General features: G+C 44.6%; 1 protein-coding gene across 7 annotated transcripts in view; it reads right to left on the reverse strand.

Moving 5' to 3' along the window:
• Positions 1 to 23,493, reverse strand: part of MTM1 (myotubularin 1) — a 97,356-nt gene that overhangs the window by 31,178 nt on the left and 42,685 nt on the right. For all 7 annotated transcript variants that reach the window (XM_060138146.1, XM_060138150.1, XM_060138147.1 and 4 more), the window contains 2 exons: positions 23,282 to 23,392; positions 18,974 to 19,075 (listed from right to left, as the gene is read on the reverse strand). In XM_060138146.1, the coding sequence (XP_059994129.1) occupies positions 18,974 to 19,075; positions 23,282 to 23,392 (213 nt within the window). The remainder of the gene's footprint in view (positions 1 to 18,973; positions 19,076 to 23,281; positions 23,393 to 23,493) is intronic.

A 23,493-nucleotide genomic window follows, 5' to 3' on the forward strand; every position in this document is an offset into this window, starting at 1 on the left:
GTCCCCCACCACGTCTCTGCTCTTCCTCTCGCTCAATCCATTCCAGCCACGCTTTCGGTGCCGCTCCCGGAAAGCAACAAGCGTGCACCAATCTCAGGGCCTTTGCACCTGCTGTTCCACTTGTCTGGAATCCTTTGCCCTCATGGTTTCCTCCCTTACTTCTTTCACATCTCTGCGCAAATGTAACCTTAATCAGTGAGCCTTTCTCTGACACATGTTCCCCCACAACAGGACCACCAATTCTCCTTCCCATTTTATTTCCATCACTTATGACCATTTGACCTATATTTATTTATTTGTTACTGTTGGACCCCTACCGTCCTCCCTCCTAGACCACGGGCTCCATGAAGGCAGACACTTGCTTTTTTCCCACCCTGGATCCCCAGTAACCAGAATGCTGTCTGGCCTGTGTAGGTGGAATACATATTTGTTGACCGAATGAGGACGGGAAGCATTATACAGCCCCTGCTCAAGCGCTTTCTCTGGAGGCGCTTTTCCTCTAAGTATCTTCCTTCCACCCATTTTCCTGTTATCAGCCTGTGGCCTCCAATGCTAGTGTTCCCCCGACCCCAACGTTACAGAGAACTTCTGGTAAAGCATCAGTTAGCGGCAACGGTTTTCTGTACTTAAGTGGCAAGAGGTTTAAGGTGAAAACTGATCAAGATCATGCTCTCCGGACTGCCTTCTTGAACTTTCCAAAGCGTGTGGCACCCTCAGCAGGTCTCAACTCTGGCAGCACTAGGCCCGAGCGCTGTGTATTCTATGACCGCACATTAGCAATGCCGCTCACCTAGCTATGAAATTGAGGCTTTAGGCTGACGGGGAATCCACAGGAATACTTAGTTATTCAGTACTCCCGGGGACAACAAGCGATTGCCGTTAACTGAAGTTCAATTCAGAGACAGAGGGACTTCTGGTGCAAAGAGCACTAAAATGTATATAGCATGCTTCTCTGTCCATACACGGAACCTACAGAACATGTCCAAGCATCCTCCGGGTGACATCTGAGCACGGGATACTGCCCTGGTCAGTACCTGGCCCGGGTAAATACTCAATACTGCTGAACCTTGTACTGGTGACATACTTGTAGATGATGTAAGGCTGCACTGTCACTCACTTTAGAAGAAAACCTAGAATCTGCTTTCTTGAAATAAGTTCCTGATCTCAACGTGAGTTTTGTTCATTTTTCGGTTTTTAGCTATTTGCATCTTTCCCATGAAACTCAAGCAAATATGGTGTCCTTTTAAGAAGAAAGAATAAAATTGTTCACTCAGAGGCCAAATAAACTTTCTCTCCAGAAAAACCATCATGTGTCTTAATGCCCAGAGTGTCCTCTGACTTGCCGGCAGCATTTTCAATGTAACTTTCTATTTCTCAATCACTATAAAGCAACTCCTTCTTTGCTTCAAATATCTATCCTCTTGCGTCTTACATTAAAATTACCAGTAAGTGTAATCTAAGTATACAAAACTGTTATCATCAGAAGATAAAGTTCTATAGCTCAAACCAAAATTATGCCCATAATTTCTTTAATGTCTGAAAATAATGCATATAAAAGAATTGTCATTAATATGGGAATGATAGTGTCCTCAAGGTAGCGACCTACCAGGTGGCCTTTCTCATGAAATCAGTCTGCAGTGACACTGAGTGATGTCCAGATATATAGGACGAGTGCATGACTGGCATCCTTTACCTGGGAAACGCGCCTATGGGAACTCTATGACGGACAGAGCTTCCAGGAGACTCTTTTATTTTATTTTATTTTATTTTTGCGGTTCGCGGGCCTCTCACTGTCGCGGCCTCTCCCGTTGCGGAGCACAGGCTCCGGACGCGCAGGCTCAGCGGCCATGGTTTACGGGCCCAGCCGCTCCAGGACATGCGGGATCCTCCCGGACCAGGGCACGAACCCACGTCCCCTGCATCGGCAGGCGGACTCTCAACCACTGCGCCACCAGGGAAGCCCACCAGGAGACTCTTGATGCTAAGAGCCAGACCTCAAATATTTCAGGCAAGTTTTATAAATCAAATAACAGCCAGATAGTTCTTGCCATGAATACGTATCAACACATCTAACATTGAACTGGAGCTTAAGGTGGAAAAGACCAGGTGCTCAAGCCAATATTTTAATCATCCAAATAAATCAGCTTACAATTACAAGAAAACGTTTCTTTAAAAAAGCATTACTTGTTAGTTTTTAAAGGAAAACACAATGTAAACACTAAGCTGTCATTAACTCCTTGGCTCTGTTGAAGCAAGCGTCCTACAAGAACCAACACTGACAGTTTCTAAAGTTGAACGTACAGGACTTACTTCCCAGATATTTCAATTATTACCTTATTTCCCTTAAAGATTCAGATAAGAGAACAAAGCAAGACTTAAAACACAAGCTCTCAATAGACTAACATAAAGGTGGATTATTACAAAAAACTTAAAACTACTAAGCATCAAAGCAAGGACAACAGAACCCATTCATCTATATCTCATTATTAAAAAGTACAAAATTCCCTACAAGTGGTTACTTGTTACAAGGCTAATTACAGCTCTTGTCTGGAAATTGTTAAAACCTAAAGTTAGCAGGTTACGTGTCTTGAGGTTTATGGCTGTCCTTTATTTTCTTATAGACTCGCAGTTTTTAAAGCTTTGAGTCTTTTAGAACTTGATCTGCGGATTGACGTTTTCCAGTTGTTCCTAACCACACCGCTGGGTCCGTAGGGACCCTGGTTGGGAAACACAAGTGCCACAGAGGGAACTGCTTCTAGAGACTCTCCCTCCTGAGGGCACGCAGGGAGTCAGGTTCGCCAAGTGGGTGATGATGTGCCCTCGGTGACCCCGTTCCCGCACCCATTTTGCTTCACGGCCTGTGCAGAACCCCAGAAGGATTCAGTCCCAGCTCAGCAAAGCCCCGGGGCAGAGGATGGTTTGCCGAAGGTCAGCGTTCAGCGGGCACTTCCAGAAGCCCTCCTGGCTTTCTCCTGGGGCCCGGGCCCTGCCTCGCCTCTGCCTCGGCACCCTGGGGTGGGGAGCACTTCCCCACCGTGCCAGGCACTGCCAGTGCCCCAGCTCGCCCCGCTGAACCAGAACCTCCAGGGGGTGATGCCCTGATCCTCAAGGGCCACGGAATACTCCAGAACACGTGGGAATCTTGCCTGGGGGTTCTGTGTGGCCAAGCTTTGGGGGGCTGCTTTACTTTTCTTAAGTGATTTTGCAATAATTATAGATATATGAGAAGTTGCAGAGAAACGTACAGGGAAGGCCCATGCACCCTTCACCCAGCCTCCCCAATGTGAGCATCTTGCATAACCGGAGCCCAGCTTCAAAGCTGGGAAACCGACATCAGAAAACAGACACACTCAAGTGCTCACCCCTGGCTTCAAGTGAGCAGGTCTTCCTTTAGTTGGCTCTGTATGAATACTTGGGCATTTCACCAATTCAGATTCCTACTAGTCAAGAGATACCATGCATGGAGCGCATGGAGACTTGAGAGGAAAAAAGGAAAAAAAAAAAAAGCAATCCTGTGCATTTTTTCCAGGATTAAAAATAGCACAATGTAACATTTGAAAAATGTTAAAGGACAAAGTTGAGATGAAAATCTCCCATTTCACACTAGAGATAAAAACAGCTCTGACAAAGAGAATGTAACTTGTCTTTTTAATTTAGCTACATTTATCACTGTTATGTCTTGTGGGAGCAAACATCTGAAATGACAGCAGATTTTAGCTTTCACTTAATTAGCCCTTATTTTTAAATGGCACTTATATAAAGATGCACTGCCTTGCTTTAAACATCTAGATTGGATTTATTCTTACTGAGTAGAATCTATAAATAATGAGTGATTCATGAGTTTTCTTCTTTGGGGAGGGAGAACTGTCTGTCACCGAATTAGGATTCCCTGATCTCACGATGGCCCCTCATGGACAGCCTCTTCTCCCAAAGGCTTGTCAACAATGTCGTGTCTCAGAAGTGGATGTTTGAGAGTTAGATTTATAGAAATTAAAGATCATTTAATAGGGAGACAGTCACAGAAGAAAACAATTTTCCCAGTATTGAGGAAAATAAATTGATAAGCTATGTAGATGCAATAGTGCTTTCAAATGGTGCTGCCACCACACAAAGGCATGGTCATCAGTGGACACGATTTACTACATCTCTGAAGACCTAGCCTTAAAAATTCAGGAAACTGGTCACTAACTCTTTCCTGATAGAATTTTGGAATGTTTGAACAGGAATCTAAGTGAGCATTTTTTTTCTAATTTGATTCCTGAAATTCGCCTTTTTCAAAGCTTCCATCTACCACTGAAGGAAGCAGCTATGTAAAATTATCTCATTTTCATCTTTTAGATTACACTTAAGAAATAAGACCCCTTCGTCTAAGAAAAATAATTCTTTCACTCAGGTTAGGAGAAAAAGTCCAAAATTTTAAGGAAGAACCATAGGAGGTGCTGAAACTTGGCAGAGTTTATAATTGTAAGTAACAGCTTCATGCTAGATAGGGATTTCAGCCTCTTTTCACACGACTTGACATAGTTAATTCATACAACTGCATCAAAAGTAATTTCATCCAAAAATCTGACAAAAGTCTCATAGGTCAAAAAGCAACTTGCTTGTCCTATTTCTACCACTTTCCCTGGAGAAAATGGCTTTAATATTCTTGAGTCACCCTTACCTTCATATATAAATGTACATATTCATTTTTTCAGGAAAGGACTACAAAAGGACATTTGAAATGTCATTTGAAAGCATTTTAGAAAAAGGACATTCTTTACTACTTGGCCACAATCATAATCATTTAAGGCTGACATTTCTCAGGGTTCATCCACTGCACCCCGATTCTCACTGTAATTCTCTCTCCCGGCAATTTTAGTCGCATCGATGAAAATGCCGATGATCACAGCTGGTCTCCCAAATAAACCTCTCCCCAGGCCAGAGCTCCAGGTCTTCGTAGCCACCAGCCCCCCAAATACCCATACTTGGTTGTCCCACAGACACCTGCAACTCAGCACAGCCAAAATGGAACTTGCCCTCTCTGCCTCACTCCCCTCCTATGTTCCCCATCTTGACCACTGGTCCCACCATCGACCTGTTTATCCAGGCTTGGTTCTTCCCTCTTTATCATCCCATCCCCCCTCGTAACTATAACCAGTCAATCAACAAATTCTACTGATCTTATCTTCTAGGAACATTCTCAAATCCATTCTCTCCTGTCCCTGTCCATTGCCCCATTTCAGGGACTCACGATCATACACCAAGGCAACTAGCAAACACCCCCAGAAATGGACTACTGCCCCTCTCTATCTACTCCGCATGCTGCAGCCCAAGGAATCTTTTTGAAACAGAAATCTAATCATGCGACTTTCCTGCCTAAACCCCGTTAACGGCTCCCCTCACCTTCAAATAAAAAGTGAAACTTCTTGGTGGGGCACATTAGGCTCTGCCACCCTCACACGGACACCAACTCCCGGACTCTAATCAGCGTGTGGGGGTCAGCCTGTGTCCAGCCCCTGGACAGCTGCACATACTGTCCCAGCACGCTCATCTTTCAGGATTGGCCCCCTCTAGGAAGCCCTCCTCGACACCAACCCACTGACTTTCCCCTCTCCTGACACCCTGTGTATCTGTATCTGTATTGTATGCATTTGTTCGTCCACATCACCCAGGAAAACTGTGCTCCCTCTAGGGACAGGGAGTAGGTATCAGCTCCAGCTCCAGCGCGCGGCTGTAATGTAGGCATCGTCTAAATGTCTGCTGACCAAGACTAGGGATGAAAGGAATGAAAAAGAGAAGGAACAAAAAGGGGCTTGCCCTACCAGACATTACATCTTACAAAGCCTTGATAGTCACAAGACTGTTACTGGTGCATGAAGAGTGATTGATGCGTGAAATAAAACATTCAGAAATAAAACCAAATACAGAGAGGAATTTGGTGTGTGATAAAGGTGGTATTTCAAACCAGTGGATTGGTCTTCAAATGATGTTGCAGTAAAAGGGGGAGAAAGAGTTGGATCCCTATCTTACAAGGCAACCCCGGATAAATTCCAAATTGCTCAAACATTTACACATTTAAAAGGAAATTAAAGTATTAGAGGAACACGGGATAATTTTTTTATAACTCTGACTGGGGAAGACCTTCCTACCCGGGATGTAAAACCCAGAAGCTATAAAAGAGAAGTGTGCAGAAAAGAGTTAACCTAGCAGGTCTGAGACTGCTGTCCTTACAGAGGCCTGTGGCATGGCTGGCCCCTGGCTGGCAACGGGGAACCTGGATTTTGGGAGAGTGCCCACCACTCCTTAACCGATAAGAGTTTAAGTTTACGGCACCTAAAATGTTTATACCAACAACGTGCTTTAAGTCGAACCCCTGCCTTCCTTCTGGGACTCTGAAAGTTTGGTATGTGCTAGGCAGAGGGTGTCTACGTGACCAGCCCCCTGGTTGGCAACACTTCCCATGGGTTGTCACAACTTGCTACTGTAGGATTTAAGTGTGTCCAGGTTTCCCCCCAACATCGCCCCACGCACCTTTTCCTTTTGCTGCTTTTGCTCTGTATCCCTTTGCTGTATTAAATCATACTTGTGAGTATGACTATATGTTGAGTCCTGTGAATTCTCCTAAGGAATCTGAACTTGGGAGTGGGCTTAGGGACCCCCATCTCTCTCTCTCTCTCTCTCTCTCTCTCTCTCACACACACACACACACACACACACACACACACACACACACAAAATCGATAAATTCTACCAAATAAGTATTTTTAAAATTCTCCACAGCAAAAGCCACCATAAGAAAAGTCAAAAGATAAATGGGAAAAATATTTACAATTCATAAAGAGTTCCTACAACTAACAACAACAAAAAAGACCAAAATCCCAAAAGAAAATGGGCAGAAGCCAAAGAGAATGAAGAAACAGAAATACAAATAGCTCAAACCAAAAGATACTCAATTTCACTCAAATAGGATAAATACAAAATAAAACTAGGAATCTACATTTTCACCTATTAGATTAGCAAAGATCAAACAGTTAGAAGGTATACTGGATTGGTGTGGTAGGCAGAATAACGGTCCCCCAAAGATGTCCATGTCCTAATCCCTGGTACCTGTGTTATGTTATCCTACACAGCAAAGAGGAATTAGGTTGCAGGTGGAATTAAGATTTCTAATCGACTGACATTAAGATAGGCTCTGAAGACGGAGGGAGAGGCCATGAGTCAAGGAACACGGTGGCTTCTAAAAGCTGAAAAATGGGTCTCACGGGCTAAAATCAAGAGCCTCCAGAAGGAACACAGCCACGCTGAGACCTTGATTTTAGCCCGTGAGACCCATTTTGGATTTCTGAACTCCAGAACTGTAAGATGACAGACTCGTGTTTTTAGAAGTCACTACGTTTGTGATAATTTGTTACAGCAGCTATAGGAAACTAAGACAGTTGGAGAGGATGTCTGGAAACAGGCACTCTGACACACTGCATGTGGGAGTGAAAGCCAGTACCTCTTCCGTAAAGGGGAACTTGGCAATATCAGTAATTCCACTTCTAAGAATTTATCGTACAACATACGTGAACACGTACAAAATGATGTTTATGCTAGGTTATCCATTGCAGTAGTTTGTATAATAGAAAATGATTGGAAATGATGTCAATATCCATCAACAGAGGATTAAATAAAGTATGATACAGTCAACAGAATATTGTGCAGTCATTAACAGAGTGAAGAAGCCCATGTGGTAGGCAATATGTATTGGTAAATTTAAAAAGCAAGGTATGGAAGAGCATATGTAGCATGCTCCATTAGGGTCCAAGGAGGAAGGAATATAAATAACAACTTGCCTGCATATGCCTAAATATCACTAGTTGTCTCTGAGGAGGGGAATGGCATGGCTGAAGGGTGCTGGGAGGGAGTTATTTTTACTATTTTTACTGTTGTGGTTAGTTGGGCCTACTACAATATAACAAGATACCACAGACTGTGTGGCTTAGAACAATAAACTATTTCTCACAGTTCTGGAGGCTGAGAAGTCTGAGGTCAAGGAGCCAGCATGGTCTGGTTCTGGTGAGGTCCGCTTCCTAGATGGCCTTTGTGCTGTACCTCACGTGGTGGAGAATGCGAGTTCTGGTGCCTTCCTCTTCTTTTAAGGGCACTAATCCCATCGTGGGGCCCCACCCCCATGACCGCATCTAAAGCTAATCACCTCCCAAAGGCCCCACCTCCAAATACCATCGCACTGAGGGTTAGAGCTTCAGCACATGATTTTTGGGGGGACACAAACATTTAGTCCTTTTATCCTTCCTGACTTTTCAATCATGGGCATACATTAGCCATTTTTGAAAAGTTTAAAGTATTGGGTTTGCCAAAAAGTTCATCCAGCTTTTTCTGTAAGATGGAAAGCCTTTTTGGAAAAAAAAGGATGAACTTTTTGGCCAACCCAGTAAATGCTTGCTGCATAAATGCCCTAGCTTCTAAACAGCAGAATATTCTTATTGGTCACTTGGTTGCTGCTAGCTCCTATTCATTCACTCTACTGCCATTAGTAGATTCACTTAACAAACATTTACTGAGGGCCCACTTACGAACAAGGTATTAAGTAGAGAAAAAGATAAGACACCACCACTGTCTTTAAGGAGTTAGAAATCCTCCGAAGGAGAGACATGAGGAGAGCGCAACTACTGATCACGTAAAGAGGAGAACGGTAAGTGCCATGAGAGGTACAGATAAAGCGCCAGGGGGCGCCAGGGGATGCCAGGGTTACTTCTGGACAGATGGGCCTGGAGGAGTGGTGATGGCATGTAGCTCCCCTGAAAGGGTAAGACAACTTTGGACAAGGTAATGACGACGATGGCAAAAAAGTCACAAATGAGAGCCAAACTCAGAAAACACGTGGCCATCAGCAAACACCTCGGTCTGGCAGCCAGAGCATAGACAGGTAGAAAACCAGGAGACCACGGAGAGATGCAGCCCCACAGTGGAGGAGACAGAGGTTTGCGTTTACACTGACAGGGAGGGAGGAATGGCTGAAGTTTCGGAGGTGAAGGGATGAGATAAGCTGAGCTGCATCCCAGGGACAGCGACCTGACAGGAGGCACGTGTAGAAGTGGGTTGGATCGGAAACAGAACAGAAATAGGAAAACCAGCAAAAGCACCATCCCCACAGTTTAGAAAAGAAGAGATGGAAACCTGAACTAAGTTGGGCTGGGGAGGAAGAATCCCCTGGATTCAGTAAATGTTATGGAAAAGGAAAATCTCACAATGACCTTGATTTTGGAGGAGGAGGAAGAGGTGGAGAAAGAAGTGACAGCACTAGAGAAACTGGGAGCTCAAAGGGGGCTTGAGGGAAAGATGAGAGATTCATTTTAAACAAAGGTTTAGGCATCAGTTGAAGTTATGGAGCAGCTAACGGGAAACATGAAGCTAAGAAGGCAATGCTGGTCAAAGTGAGAGAGAGAAATACAGCTGAGGGGATGGCACGGAGCAAGGAGGAGGGGAAGGATGGACTTCTCTAGAAAACCCATATTTAGATGACAGAAGGAAGCCGAGGAACTAGAAAAGAAAAGGAAGACAAGGAGATCAAGACCTCAGAAGCAACAGAACAGGTAGGTGTCCGGCAGTATGATGGTCTAGTTGCTCTAATTGAGACTTCTGCTGACAACATCTAAAACTGCTGGAGAAAAAAGAAACCCTTTTAAAAAATGCATTTATGAGTCAACTAGGGAAGAAGAAATACTCAGAAGCCAAGCCAAACTGCGAACAGAATGCAGAGAGCAAGAGGGACACGCCGGCTTCCCCCCAGGGCAGGACCGGTTTTCGTGGCCTCTTGGGCTCTAGGACAGAGGACGTAACACCCCGGGCCTGCCCCAAGATGCCAAGATGGATGTCAAACTGGAAACTTCCTTCAATAACACTGCGCCCTCAGGGTGAGGACGAACAGGAAACAAGCACCTGAGACTCCGAGGGAACTTACCTGTCTAGACGATCTGTGCTGAGTAACGGAGCCTGTAGCACAGGGCAGCCAAAACTCATAAAGCTTGGATGGTCCGAAAAACATCAAGCAGACAAGTTAACCTGTGACTGGCCCAGGTTGGGAGTGCCCCCCAGACGCCTGGCAGAAGAAAACGTAAAACTGCCTTCAATCCCAGCCTCGGAGTCTTCCCATACATAGACAAAGGTCCGAGGAATGAGTCCACAGGCAAAATCATCACAAAATAGCCCAAGAACGTAGGCCCCACGAGCCAGCAGATAAGACGGCAGCAGGCCAGGCCCGGCTGAAGAGAGAGGGGGTAAAGGAAGTAGAAGACATAGCAGCCCCGAGACAAAGGGATGCCCCGAAGATCCTGACTCTGGACATTTGATGGGCATTTTATAAACATTCTCTTGCAGCTACTCAATATTTTTAAAAAACCTTTGAATGGTGGTGCAGTGGAAGAGGCCAAGTCCTCCCGAGTAGCAGGGTGGGCAGTGGGGCAATAAGGTAGGACGTGCGGGCGGGCCATGAGCGCTGTGCTCGTGGGCATGGAGGGCAGCATGGGGGGTGGTCCAGCCGGGACCACGGTCCCTGGAGACGGGTGCAGGGAGGACGGTCGGACACATCCCGAGGCCGGGGGGAGAGGGCAGCGGAGAGAGAGCCACACAAAGAGAACCGGGGGCCAAGCCTTGGAGGAGGCACGAAGGGAGGAGATTTAAAAGCATGATTAGACCCTCAATTAGCCAAGTTTACTGTTTATTCAAGAAAAAAAAAAGGAAACGGAGAACAAAGCCACACTTCAGTCTCAGGCCGCATCCAGGCAGAGAAGTGTGGCTTCTCGTTCAATTCCCAGCTGAAAATGAGCTTTTTGCTTTTAGCTATTAATTCTGTAATCAGCCTAGAAGGTAAGAGCCTGCTCCATTTCAGCCTGGTTTACAATCTCAAAGCAATTTATAAAAACGTCCCCGCCTTCTGAACTGAAAAACGAAGGCACAGGAAAAAGTACCCTATGCTCTTCATTTTCTCTTCGTAGGGTCATTTATACGCCTCATTTAAATGGTCAAAAAGGATGCACAGCCCCATAGCCCAGCGTAGTAACCTTTACGGAATTATTTTTGTAGGCAAGCGCCATGGGAGTAGAGCCAGAGAGGGCACAAGGGGAAACGGCACTGCTTATGCCACACGGCAGGGCGTGACGGGGTTCAGTGAAGCCCAGGAAAAAGGGAAGGGCCCTGCTCGCTGGTCGCCACAGAAAGGCCTTGCGAGCCCGTGGCTTCCCTCGAGATTAGAGCCAGCGGGTCTTCTCTCCTGTGCCCATCTCCACCGCCCATAAGATGCTCAAATTTATCAAAACAAACAAATACCAGAAAACTTAGGAACTCTATGACTGCCGATTAGCTCACAGAATAACAGAAAGTAGGAAGCACTGCAACGCTGAAGGGCTGAATCCCGAGAGAGCTACATTACCCCGCGCAGAGTCACCGGTGGAAAGAAAAGAAAAACAATTTCTGAAGAATTCTGTGTACTGCATAGCATCCCTGCCCATATTTCCCATTTCTACTTAAGATGCTTTCTGGGTTTAATGCTCTGAAACTGAAGACTTTCGACTAATCCTTTACAACGTACAGGCAATGGTTTGTTAATAAGGATACTGACCTAATATCTGTAGAGCATCTTTCTTTTAAAGGGCTCAAAGTGTCCCATATATGATCACAATTACTTTACTCACATTCTTGGGAAGACTGGGTTGTGGTAATCATCCTTACTCTCTGCACCTGCTGGGAAAAATGGGGCACTAAGAACAGAAGCGCTGACATTTATTGGGCACTTACTGCGTGCCACGCACTTTTGTGAGCGCTTTCCGTTTAATCCTCACAAAACCCCTGTGAAGCAGAGAGTGTTATTATCCCCATTACAAATGAGAATGCTGAAGCACAGAAATATTACATGATTTTCAAAGTCGCCGAGCAGGGTCTGGGCCGCCGGGAGCCTGGCAGCCAGGTCTCCGGCTCCATCTCTTCAAGCACTACGTTTCCCTTATGTGTGTCTACAGGCCATGAGTTCAGTCATACACTCAAGCCCTTCACTTAAACAAAAGTCAAGAAAATCCACGCAGGCCTATAGCTGTAAAGATAGATTTAAGTGACTGTATTGGTGCCTAAATTAACTTAAAATGCATTTTATTCTCCATATTCTACCATTATCTAAAAGACTGTTCATCACACCATGACCCAGACACACACACACACACACGGATAACCGGAAGAAATCTTTCATGAAACCATACTTATCTATATTATGTGTTATGCTCTTAATGTTTTCTATTTCATTAAAAAATGCTGGTTACAACCTAGTCAACTGATTTCATGACTCAATAATACAATGGGATTCAGAGTTTAAAAAAAAACCTCCCATCTAAAATTTGAATTATCTCTGACTATCCCATCTGAGTAAAAACTGAGCAAACAGTAAAGGAAATCAATGAAAGAGGAGCTTTGGCATTGAACATACCACTCCAACAATTAAACTATTTTTCTGTAGTGCTATCAGGTTCTGTTCATATGTACACACTTTTTGTTCCTGCTTTTAAAAAAGAATTACCATCATATCAGAGGCATTGCCACATTTCTTATCATAAAAATGTAGCATTTACTTAGAATTGGTATTGAGTTACAATGCAGTTGAGAAAATGGCATACAATTTCTACTGTTTGAAAAGCAAAGCAAAAATAAAACAAGAAAATAACTGCTTTGGTGGAAATAGAAAATGTAATCTAAATAATTTTCAAGTCTTAATGGATTGACATAATATAGAAACAATCAAGGTAATGGTTTGGGGTCCACTGTTGTGTGGCTAAGTTTAATTCAAGTTCAATTCAAAGTTTTAAGTCTCCAACTGAACACACTGAGTGGTGAAAATACTAATGGGGAAGGAGGCAAGAGAGCTGGGGCTGGTGTGAAAGAAAAAAGCTCACTCACACACCGCTCACCCCATGGCTGGATTTAGAACCCAGCTCTCTTGGCCTCCCGGCACCATTTCAGGAGGCAACAGCAAGTTTACTTCTGGCTTCCAATGCCAATAACAATCACTGAGATAATCTGCAGCTGCTCTAACAGTTTCAATAATATTAACAACGTGATCTTTTTCGAGCAGGGGCCCTCTGTATCGTTGGTGCAATCAGGCTTAGATCACGCTGCCAGGAAGTCCCTTTCTGGCGCACTCTCGCATTCCCCGAAGTGGCAGTTTGGAAACTTTTCTTCCCCTCCTGTCTCAGAGGAATAATTGTCCCTTCTCCTTTCCCAAACTGCCCTACAAACTGGCCTTAATCCCATCCCCCTCTGCCTTCCCCAGGATCCCGCTCAGGAAAGGAACCCTTCTCTCTCTTGCCCACAAATCTTCATTCACCTTTTTCGGATTCTCAGGGAAACACATCTTCCCTCAACCTGGCCGCTACCACCATTTTTGTTTTGAAACACCACCCTCTCTCTTTAAACCTCTACCAACTGGCTCTGGTCCCCTCTACCCAGACCATCCTCTGTGATTCAAAAAAGTTCGATAAGTGTATGCCAGGCACTGAACTCGGCACTGGGGAACAACATGAGGAAAGAAGGTCCCAGCTTCAAGCAGTCCACAGCTAGCGCGTCCAGGCCCCAAGGAACTCGTAGTCATCGAATGTAAAGGACTCTTCCTGAGCCTCGTCTCTGTCCCCGCAGACTCACACACCCATCACTACCTTCTCAGACCTCTGTCTGCCTTCGGCCTCTGCAGACCCCACCCTGCAGGCTCTCCCATCACCTCTCTAACCATCCTCATTCACCTTGCTGGCTCCTCTGTTACACACCAGGGTTCCTCACCTGGGACCAACAGGTGAGCTTCCAAGGGGCTGCGAGTCCCCTAAAATTTTATGTCAAGTTTTGTACATAGCGCATCTTTCAGGGGATGAGACACCCTAATTTACGCCGTATCACCAAAGGAATCCACGACTCCAAACAGATTGAGAACCACGATTCTAGATCTACACCTCTGGACTCTCTTCTGAGGGACAGGCCCGCAATTGCTGCTGTAAGTTCTGTCAGAAGATGCCAACTGCCCCGCAAACGAAACAGAGCTCCCCATTCCTCCCTCCTCGCCCCCTCTTCCACCTGCTTCCCCAAACGAAATCCTTTTCTCACTTCCCTGCTCTGTCACCACTCGGGCCGCAGACCTCAGAAGGAAGGATGATTCAGCCTTCTCCCTGTTCTCCGGGATCAAACTACTGCCCAAGCGTGTGGTCTCCGGCCGCATCACCACCGTCTCGCCTGGCCCTCCCTCTGACTCCCCTCCCAGCTTCCTGAGCTCTCCTCTCCTATCTGTTCTTCGTGACGTTGTATTCAGTCCCATCACTTACTTCGAAACCTTCAGTAAGTTCTCTGCTACTTCCCAGGGTACAAGCGCCTGACTCCGGCAGGGCCGTCCACCAGATGCGCCCAGCTTTCCTCCTCCCTGCCACACTCCAGCCAAACATCCCTGGCGACCCTCGTAAGCTCTCAACACTTCCAGCTTTCCCTCCCTTATGCTGAGGGTCAGGGTCTTGTCTCTGCCTGAAATGCCACCTCCTCCACCAGGAATCCTTGCCCACTGGCAACGATGACCATCCTTCCAAGGCCCAACACAAATGACTATCGATTCCACGCAAGCTTTTCCAATCTAGGCTGGACCTGTGCCCTTCCCCCTGGGAATCCCCAGAAGGCTTCCTCGGCCTTTCTCTTACAGCACTGAATATCAACCGCCCTATATCAGAACCATACACATCTGTCATCTCACTTCTGTCACATCCCCAAATGGGAGCAGGTATCACTCATCCTGCTACGACTTCTCAACTGCCTTCATGTCCCCAACACCACCCAACAACACACTACTCTGAAATGAACCTAACTGATGAAATAGCTGCACTGAATAGCAGGGGCTAATAGCAGGGGCTAATATTCCAAGGGCCACGTCAATAGCTGATCTGTTTTTATCTGTATCTTGTATTGTTTTGGTGACTAGTTTTTTTTTTTTTTAAGATGACTTTTACTGGTTAAAACTTCGAGAATGTAATTTTCCAAAAATTTGTATGAGCAATTCAGTTCCCATTTTTCTCTCCAGTTTTTCACTTTACTGACTTCCTAAAGAAAAAAGTAGGGATTCGTAGCACAGACACGAAAAATAAGGCAAAGCACCACAGACTTGAGAAATCAACCCCTCTGTGGACCACTCCAATGACAGCCACCCAGAATCCTATGCTCTGGCACTAGCTCCACAATATCCAGAAATCCAGCCCATCTGTTTCCATGGAATGGACTTTTCCTTCACTTTCTACTAAACCTGTGTCCAATAAAAAAGCCATCATTATACAACTGCCATGCAGCAGTCATTATGCTGAGGTTAGAGAGATAAAGCCTGATCCCCGCCTTGATAAGCTTACAGTATAGGAGGGGGATGGGTAATTACTACATAATTATGACATAAGGCAGACTGAGGGAGAAAAGTGCTCTAGTAGAAGGACCTGCAGAGTCTAACAGGTTGAGAGGTAAGAGGAACTCCCACCAGGGAACACACATGGCATGGGAAAGGACCTAGGACTGAGCAAGATGGCGGACGATAGGCTCTAAAGAGATGAGGGGACCACAGGTAAAGGGCACAGGAAAACCAAAGTTTCCCTGAGTTGAGAAAGTTCTATGTATACCAGAGAAGCACAGGGTGGTCCTGTGTGGTTGGCGTCACTGAGACTCCATGGGAAGTCACTGAGAATTTTTTGTGTGTGGAGAGTGGGATATAGAGTGACATGATCATACCTAAAAAAAAAAAAAAAGACAACAGCATTGTGTAGGATAAGTTGGAAGGGAAGGAAACTGAATGAAGGGAAGTGAGTTGGGAAGCACAGGAAGAAATGGGAAGAAATATCTGAGAGTTACTAATAAGCGAAACCTACGGGATTTGGAACTGATGCGGCTATAGGAGAAGTAAGGCAGGGGAATGAGAAAGTTGACTTCGTACATAAGACACAAGGTTGTAATGTACAGCACAGGGAATATAACCAATATTTTAGAAAAATAACTTTAAATAGAGTATAATCTGTAAAAATACTGAATCACTATGTTGTACACCTGAAACTAATATAACATTGTAAATCAACTATTTCAATAAAATAAGTAAATTTTATGCCTGACTGGGGTGGGGAATTGACTTCAAGTTCTCGAATCTGAGCAACTGAGGATCATCCACATTGAGGGAGATGTAGGCTGAAGAGCAGGCCTGGTGACTGCAAAGAGGTCAGGGAGATGCTGAGCCTATGATTCTCACAGGCTTCCAGAGGAAGCTGTTTGAGAGGCTCATGAAGATTCACTCAAGGCCAATGTCAGGGCTGGATTTAGAAATCACCCATACAGCAATGACAGCTTAAGCTATGGATTAAATGAAATCATCAAGGCAAAGTGAGTAACATGACAAGAGGGCTGACAGGGAACCACCATCAAGATGTCTACCTTTAAGGAAAAGACAGAGGCAGTGGAGACTGCGAAGGAACAGTCAAGATGGTACAGAAACACAGAAACCAAGACTTGCAAGAGGGTGGTCAAAATTATTGAACGCTGAGGGGAGATCAAACCGAATGAAGATTGAAGTGAGTCACTAAATTTGGCCAGTAAGAGGTCTGAGTTCCAAGAAGGTACTTGTGATAAAACTGGATACTAGAATGGGCTGGAGGAATGAGTGAACTGGAGATGTGGACAGCCTAGAATATTCTTTCCAGAAGTTTGGGTTGAAGTGAGAGATGGGACAGTAGGTTAGAGGAAAGCTGGTCCGACACTTGACCTCTTTTTAGGGGAGTAAACTCTCAAGGAGATAGAAGATACCAGAGAAAGGGGATGACTGATGGAGCAAGATTGTGTAGGAGACGGACTGGGGCCTCAGCTCGCAGGAGGTTTGAAGAAACCTGCTACGTCGGGCTTCGCTGGTGGCGCAGTGGTTAAGAATCTGCCTGCCAATGCAGGGGGCACGGGTTCGAGCCCTGGTCCAGGAGGATCCCACCATGCCGCGGAGTACCTAAGCCCGTGTGCCACAACTACTGAGCCTGTGCTCTAGAGCCCGCGAGCCACAACTACTGAAGCCCACATGCCACAACTACTGAAGCCTACACGCCTAGAGCCCGTGCTCCACAACAAGAGTAGCCACCGCAATGAGAAGCCCGTGCACTGCCACGAAGAGTAGCCCCCGCTCGCCACTAGAGAAAGCCCGTGAGCAGCAACGAAGACCCAATGCAGCCAAAAATAAATAAATAAATAAACAAACCCTGCTATGTGAACCGTCTTTAAATCTCTGATCACTTAAAGCCAGATATGCAAAACCCAAGACATAACCCATTCCCTCATTGAATTTTCGTGGATTAGATGTACATTCTCACTTTCATAGGAATTCCGAGGATGTGTTCCCATTAAACTCTTTTTATCCTAATAGTTTAAAATTTTTAATATTGAAATATCTTTTAAATCACATATTTAATCAAAAACTGAGAAAAGGCTAAGAATGTATTCAACTCTATGGTATCAGTGCATTTCCTGGAAGCATCACATTTGAATCTACAATCAACACATGACTCATGACGAGTACTCCAGATCCTTCTAGACCACCACAATCTTTGTATAATTGTCCTTTCCATCAACCATGAATTTCCTTTGACGGAACCAACTGCTGATGAAATTTGGGAAGAGAGAAGCCTTGTCTTGCTAGAAAAAAATTTAAGCCTTCATTGCCCGAAAATAAATAAATGAATATAGATAGATAGATAGATAGATAAAAGACGGGCATAGGAAGAAGAGCTCCATTACAAAGCAGCTCTTCTATTTAATGATCTCTTTCATCACCTTCAGTCTAGCTGGAGGCATATTTACTCCATACTTAAAATAAAGGCATACGTTTATTTATTTATTTATTTATTTAAAGAATTATCTTTAAAGAATTATTCCCCTGCTCTCCCCTTAGCAGACGTCTGCTTCCACATTTGTTTAAAGTCAAGCAGAGAATCCTGTGATAAACCATAATGGAAAAGAATACGAAAAAGAATTTATATATATATCTATATATATATCTGTATATAGATATATATATATATATATGCATAGTTGAGTCACTTCGTTGTACAGCAGAAATTAACACAGCACTATGAACCAACTATACTTCAATAAAATTTTAAAACAACCATTTGGGGAAAATGCTAAGAACACTATCAAAAATAAAATCAATAAATCTTTTGAAATTTACATTTCAAAAAGAAAAACAACAAAGTCAAGCAGAGGAGAAGGAGGGGGTAAGAGGACAGGAAAAAAGAAGGCAAGATCAAGGCAGAATATGAAGGAAGATGGTTTGAAGAGCAAGACACGTGGAAAGCTTTATTTCGGTCCCGTGGTAGAACCAAAGTGAGACTACTCAGTCTACTAAATAGGAAGGAACAGCTCTAGGGATACACAGCCCAAAACTTGCTACGGACTAAGTCATAGGTTGTAAGTGATTAAATGCATAAAAAGTGTGTCCTGCCAAATATATAGTAAACGCTATCAAATGACATTTAAAGTGCCGTTCCTTAAAAGTAAATAAAGAAACCTCCCCTGTCCAGTGATGGCCTGCAGCACCTAAGCCACGAATCTGCATTTGAGAAGCACATTGGCTTAAATGGCACTTAGGCTCACTCTTGGTTCTCAAGTAGGGGCGACGAGCTCTGGGATGTGACGTCACAGTGCTACACTGACATGCTCGTGGTCACCTCGCCACCTTCTGCCTTTGGAAGAGGGCTGGCCCAGGTGGAGGGCAGGCTCGGGGCTGGCAGGAGTCACCTGGGCTGAGCCACCCCACGAAGACTGGCAGAGCAGAGGCCCGCTCCCTCAGGGAACGGGTCAACCTTCTGTAATGAACAGCCTCGTACACACATCACACTGGGGAGCGCAGCACAGAGAGGAAGGAGGGGACACCCAGAAACCCTCTGATGCCACCGAGGAGAGCCCTGGAATTTACCAGACTGTGGGCCAGGGGGAAGGCATATCTCGTGAGGATCTCAAACATATCTCTTCTGCTGTGGCCCTCCTGTTTCAGCGCGAACCTCAGGTTTCTCATGTCCTGGGGGCAGAGGAGAAATGCGCCAGTTCAGTCTGCAAATCGAGTCACATTTGTCAGCAAAAACCTTCTATTCAGGTAGAAGATCCACTTACCTGAATGGGCAATAAATCTAGACTACTAAGAAAATTACTCTGTTTTGTACAATATTTTGAAACATCCGGTTTAAGAACACCTGAAAATATTTCCATCAGAGTCATGATTGTAAAGACAAGACAACTCGTGTTAAAGAGTAGACAGAGCTAAAGTTCACTGGATAAAAAGAAAAATCAAACCTTGCCTTGCGCATCATGTCTGTGCCTGTCTACTCTGACTGGTTTTCCGAGGTATTTTAATTATAAAACAGTATTTTATTCTTAGGACTTTTCAAATGTGTATCTGCCACAAAATATCATTTCAAAATTGTCAAATATGTCATTAAAATACAGAAGCTCTCTCCCTCTCCCCTCATGCTTTTAACTTTAAAGTCTCCCTTTTAAAAATTAGGAAATGACTGGCATTTTAAGCTCTAATACAAGTAATGTAATACATTTTTTACTAAACAATTTTACTTTCACAGACTTCTATAAAGAGCACATTAAGGTGCCCCATAGTAGGAGTGACTATGATTCTAGGAACTAAGAATTAATGCTCAAAACCAGATTTTAAGGATAGTTTCCAACACATATCTCTTTAATAAGCAGGAAAACCTTCTTTTAAACCAAATTCAAATAAAATAAGCTCCCTTAAATATCAATTTGTATTACACAGCAAAAGATATAACATTCGAACTTCTTTTCGAAGCTGGCGGGTTTTGAGGTTGGCTCTTAAATCACTCATGGTGCTGTGGCTGAGTGATGGCTGTTACCTTCTGCATTGCACTTTCGACACCTCAGGAGTGAGACAGATCCAGCCCCTGCCCTCTCGGATGTCACCATCTTCATAGTTTTCCAAGTGCTTTTTCATTTGTTATGTCAACAGCGTTCTTGAAGCTTCCTAAGTCTTCAACATGCAGGAGCAGCAAAGGCCGTGCCACACATATCCCAAAATGCAAAGGGGAGTGAAGGGAGTGTACGGCAACAGGCTCTCAGACCGCTCATCAACGACCCAAAACCGATCTCCCTGTATACAGATGGCAACTACTGGGCCTCGCCAGCTCCAGGATCCCATGCTTTCTTTTTTAAAAGCACGTAACTCAATAACATCCAAAAACTGATTCACGACATATCCCAAGAACACGGGGATACCAGTTGTTGTCTCATGATGCAAAGCACTAGGCAAGTAGAAGGAAAAATAATCATTTCAATCAGATGACGTGCTTTCAAGGGGTTTGCAACGAACCCCAAGTATAGCACCGGCTAGCTGAGTATCCCCAAGGCTCACAGACATATGAAGGATTTTCTTCTGACCAGCCTTGGTTCCGATGATAACTCTGTAACATCATGCTCTTAACCACTCAACCAGAAACTAGACCATTTCTAGATAAATATTTATTCTGGTCCATCAGTGATTCAAACCACGACTTTCGATGTGCCGAAGTACAAGTGATTCAAGCGACTTCGTGTGGCCATCTGATTCAGATGGAAGTAAAGGACAGGAAGAATCACTACCGTGTCTTGCCAACAAGAAAAATGAAGTGGAAAAGGCAAATGGCTCACAGGTGGCAGATCACCAAATCTGTAACAGAAATACGAGCATATACTGAGGGGTAAGTTGCACCTGGTCTCCTAGAGCCTGAGCCATCAGGGAAGGACACCTGGGAAAGAGCCTCTTGGTAGAAGAATCTCGCAGTCAGACCTCTGGTGTTTAGCAATTGGGGCACTCGGCGCTGAGCCAAGCCTCGTGATGACAAACGAGTAAACACACCCCTGTTGCAACAGCCCTGGTGGGATGGTTCGGCTCTGCTTTTATTTTTATTTTTTAAGCTCTGAGTTGTCAGCAGGGGATGGCATGGGGCCTGGCAGGTAAGAATTCACATATTCGGAGCTACCTTCTCCTCGGTTGCTAGATGACAACCACTGCGACTTCTATCCATCACGTGCAAGTTGCCACTGGCAAGCAGAAATCCCCACGTACGGACCGGGTGGAGCCAAATTTGTAGGGGTTCTACGTTCTTGTTTCGGTGAAGCGGCACGGTTGTACTGTGGTTACTGCCTGCAGGTGAAAGGGGACCTACGGGAGACAGGAGGCAAGTCTCTGCCCCACTGCAGCAGATTCTCTTTCTGTCACCTTCAGGTCTGTTCCTGAGAAAACGGAATTCAACGCTCAACATCCGTGTTTCCAGGGAGATAACTGAGTTAAAAGGTTGTGCTACAACACTGTTCTAGGCCATTGTCTTTGGGCTTGACACTAATTCCAAGAAACATACATTCTTAACATTTGAGAATTATGCCTGCCGAGTTGTTCCCAAGACCTTTGTTCTTAGAGTAAACAGTCAAAGGGTAAGAGTGTGCTTTGTCTTATTAATTTGGGGGGGGGTTAACATTTAAATACAAGTTTTTCCCATTGATAAGGCAACAAATAGGATTTTTTTTCAACTTGCTTAGAATGAAAGTCACTTTGAAATCATCAAAACCTCATTTTCCCTGGAGTACTGTAATATAACACTCTCCTCCCATGGAGTTTTTTATGCAAAATGCAAAAACCTTCCTTAAAAGTAAATCCCCACATTTCTAGGCCCAAAAGGGTAGACAGTAGCTGGGATTATAGGTAAGGCATTAAGGGAGCTTGGATTCAACCAAAAACAACAAAAACAAGCCAAGGTGGGGAGTGAGGGAGAATTTCAGTTCCAGTCTCATCGTGACAAAATCCTTTGCTTCCTAATAGAGTGTACTAGTCTTGACCTTGTACAAACTGGAGGCAAAAAGGTATTATCTTCATAATCCAAACAAAAGTACAGGAGATTGGCTTTAAGAAATCACAGTGCACAAGACCAGGAAAAGGAGACTTGGGCTGGGATTCTGACTCCTGCATCAGCTCCTCGGGGACCCATAGGCAAGGAAGCCCATTGAGCAAATGCCTCATTTCCCATCCACAGAATGAAGGACTTGGATTGGCCAGGGGTCAGCAAGTTTCAGCCCAGGTCAGTGTTGGCGTGGTCTTCAAGCCAAAATTGCTTTATACTTTAAAAGGGTTGAGAAAAAACAAAACGCAAAGAAGAACATATGACAGAGATCCTGCTGGCCCACAAAGCCTAAAATATTTGCTTTCTGGCCCTTGACAGGAAAAGTCTGCTGACCCCTGCACTAGATTGAGGGTCAGATACATGAAACAGTCCCAGCCTCTGGGACCCAGCCTTCAGAGATGATCTGGGGATTTGGGGTAGAACCCAAAGCTTTAACTTTGTCAACCCAAAGAGGGCTCCCCAGGTTCCCTTCACGCATATTTAGCTGTGGGAACCACTGGGACAGATGACCTCCAAACCCCTTCTAGCTCTTTCTAGGACTGGGCACTGTAGTCTTCCGATACAGAATACCTGAGAAGGAAGTTTTCTTGCAAGAAGGTTTATTCCGTCGTTTGCAAAATGATTATCTCACCGGATTTGGATTCCAACTTTGCCATCTGTTGGGTAATCTTAGCTAAGTTACCGAACTCTTCTTAGCCTCAGGCTCCCCATCTATACAATGGGGACACCACTGTCCATCTCAGAACTGCCCTGAGGATTTAATGCAAAGCCCCTAGTACCTCTTTGGACCGACAGAGATGTTCAATAAACAGTTACTATTATAACTGACTGAACGTTATTATCGCTACATCTCTGCTGTTCCCCATGCCGAAACATAACAGGAGGCCACCATCTAAGCAAAAGTGGGAGGGGCTGTGAGAGGTAAGAACACAGACTCTTCACAGAGGGAAAAACCTCCTGTATTTCTCCTTCCTGTTACGATGTGAAGGTGTCTGGCTGGAAACACATCACACGAAGGACCATCAGGAGCAGACTTGTGCAAAAACAAAAAAGTGTGAAACGTGATTTATGAAGTTTTCTTCCTAGTCAGTCAAGCAAACCAATTGACTGGCTCGGGTTCTCACACTTAAGGACGACAGCAGGTCCCTTTCATAGGAACTCTTTCCCCAGGAGGCTCTGGAACGCTTGATCATGAAGGGAGAACCACACCAGGGCCTCAGATAAACAAGGGTCTTTGATTTTTGTTTTAAACCCACATTCACTTTTTACTTGTCATTCAACGCTAACGTGCCTATTTTCCCGTAAGAAAGTACTGAATCTCTTACTTTACAAGTAATATCTAGCCCATAGGAATTCTCTCCTCTACTTGTGGCGCCTCCCATTTTTTCAATTCTTGAGATCACACCCAGAGGAACATCAAGTATTAGAGCAGAATCCTGTAATGGACAAAAAGACACAAGTCAGTATTTCTGTCAGTACAATTAAAACATCAAAAACATATTTAAAAAAAAAAACCCATGTGCTTTCAGGGCATTTT

Source organism: Lagenorhynchus albirostris, chromosome X, assembly GCF_949774975.1.
Source record: "Lagenorhynchus albirostris chromosome X, mLagAlb1.1, whole genome shotgun sequence".
Classification (NCBI taxonomy): Eukaryota; Metazoa; Chordata; class Mammalia; order Artiodactyla; family Delphinidae; genus Lagenorhynchus; species Lagenorhynchus albirostris.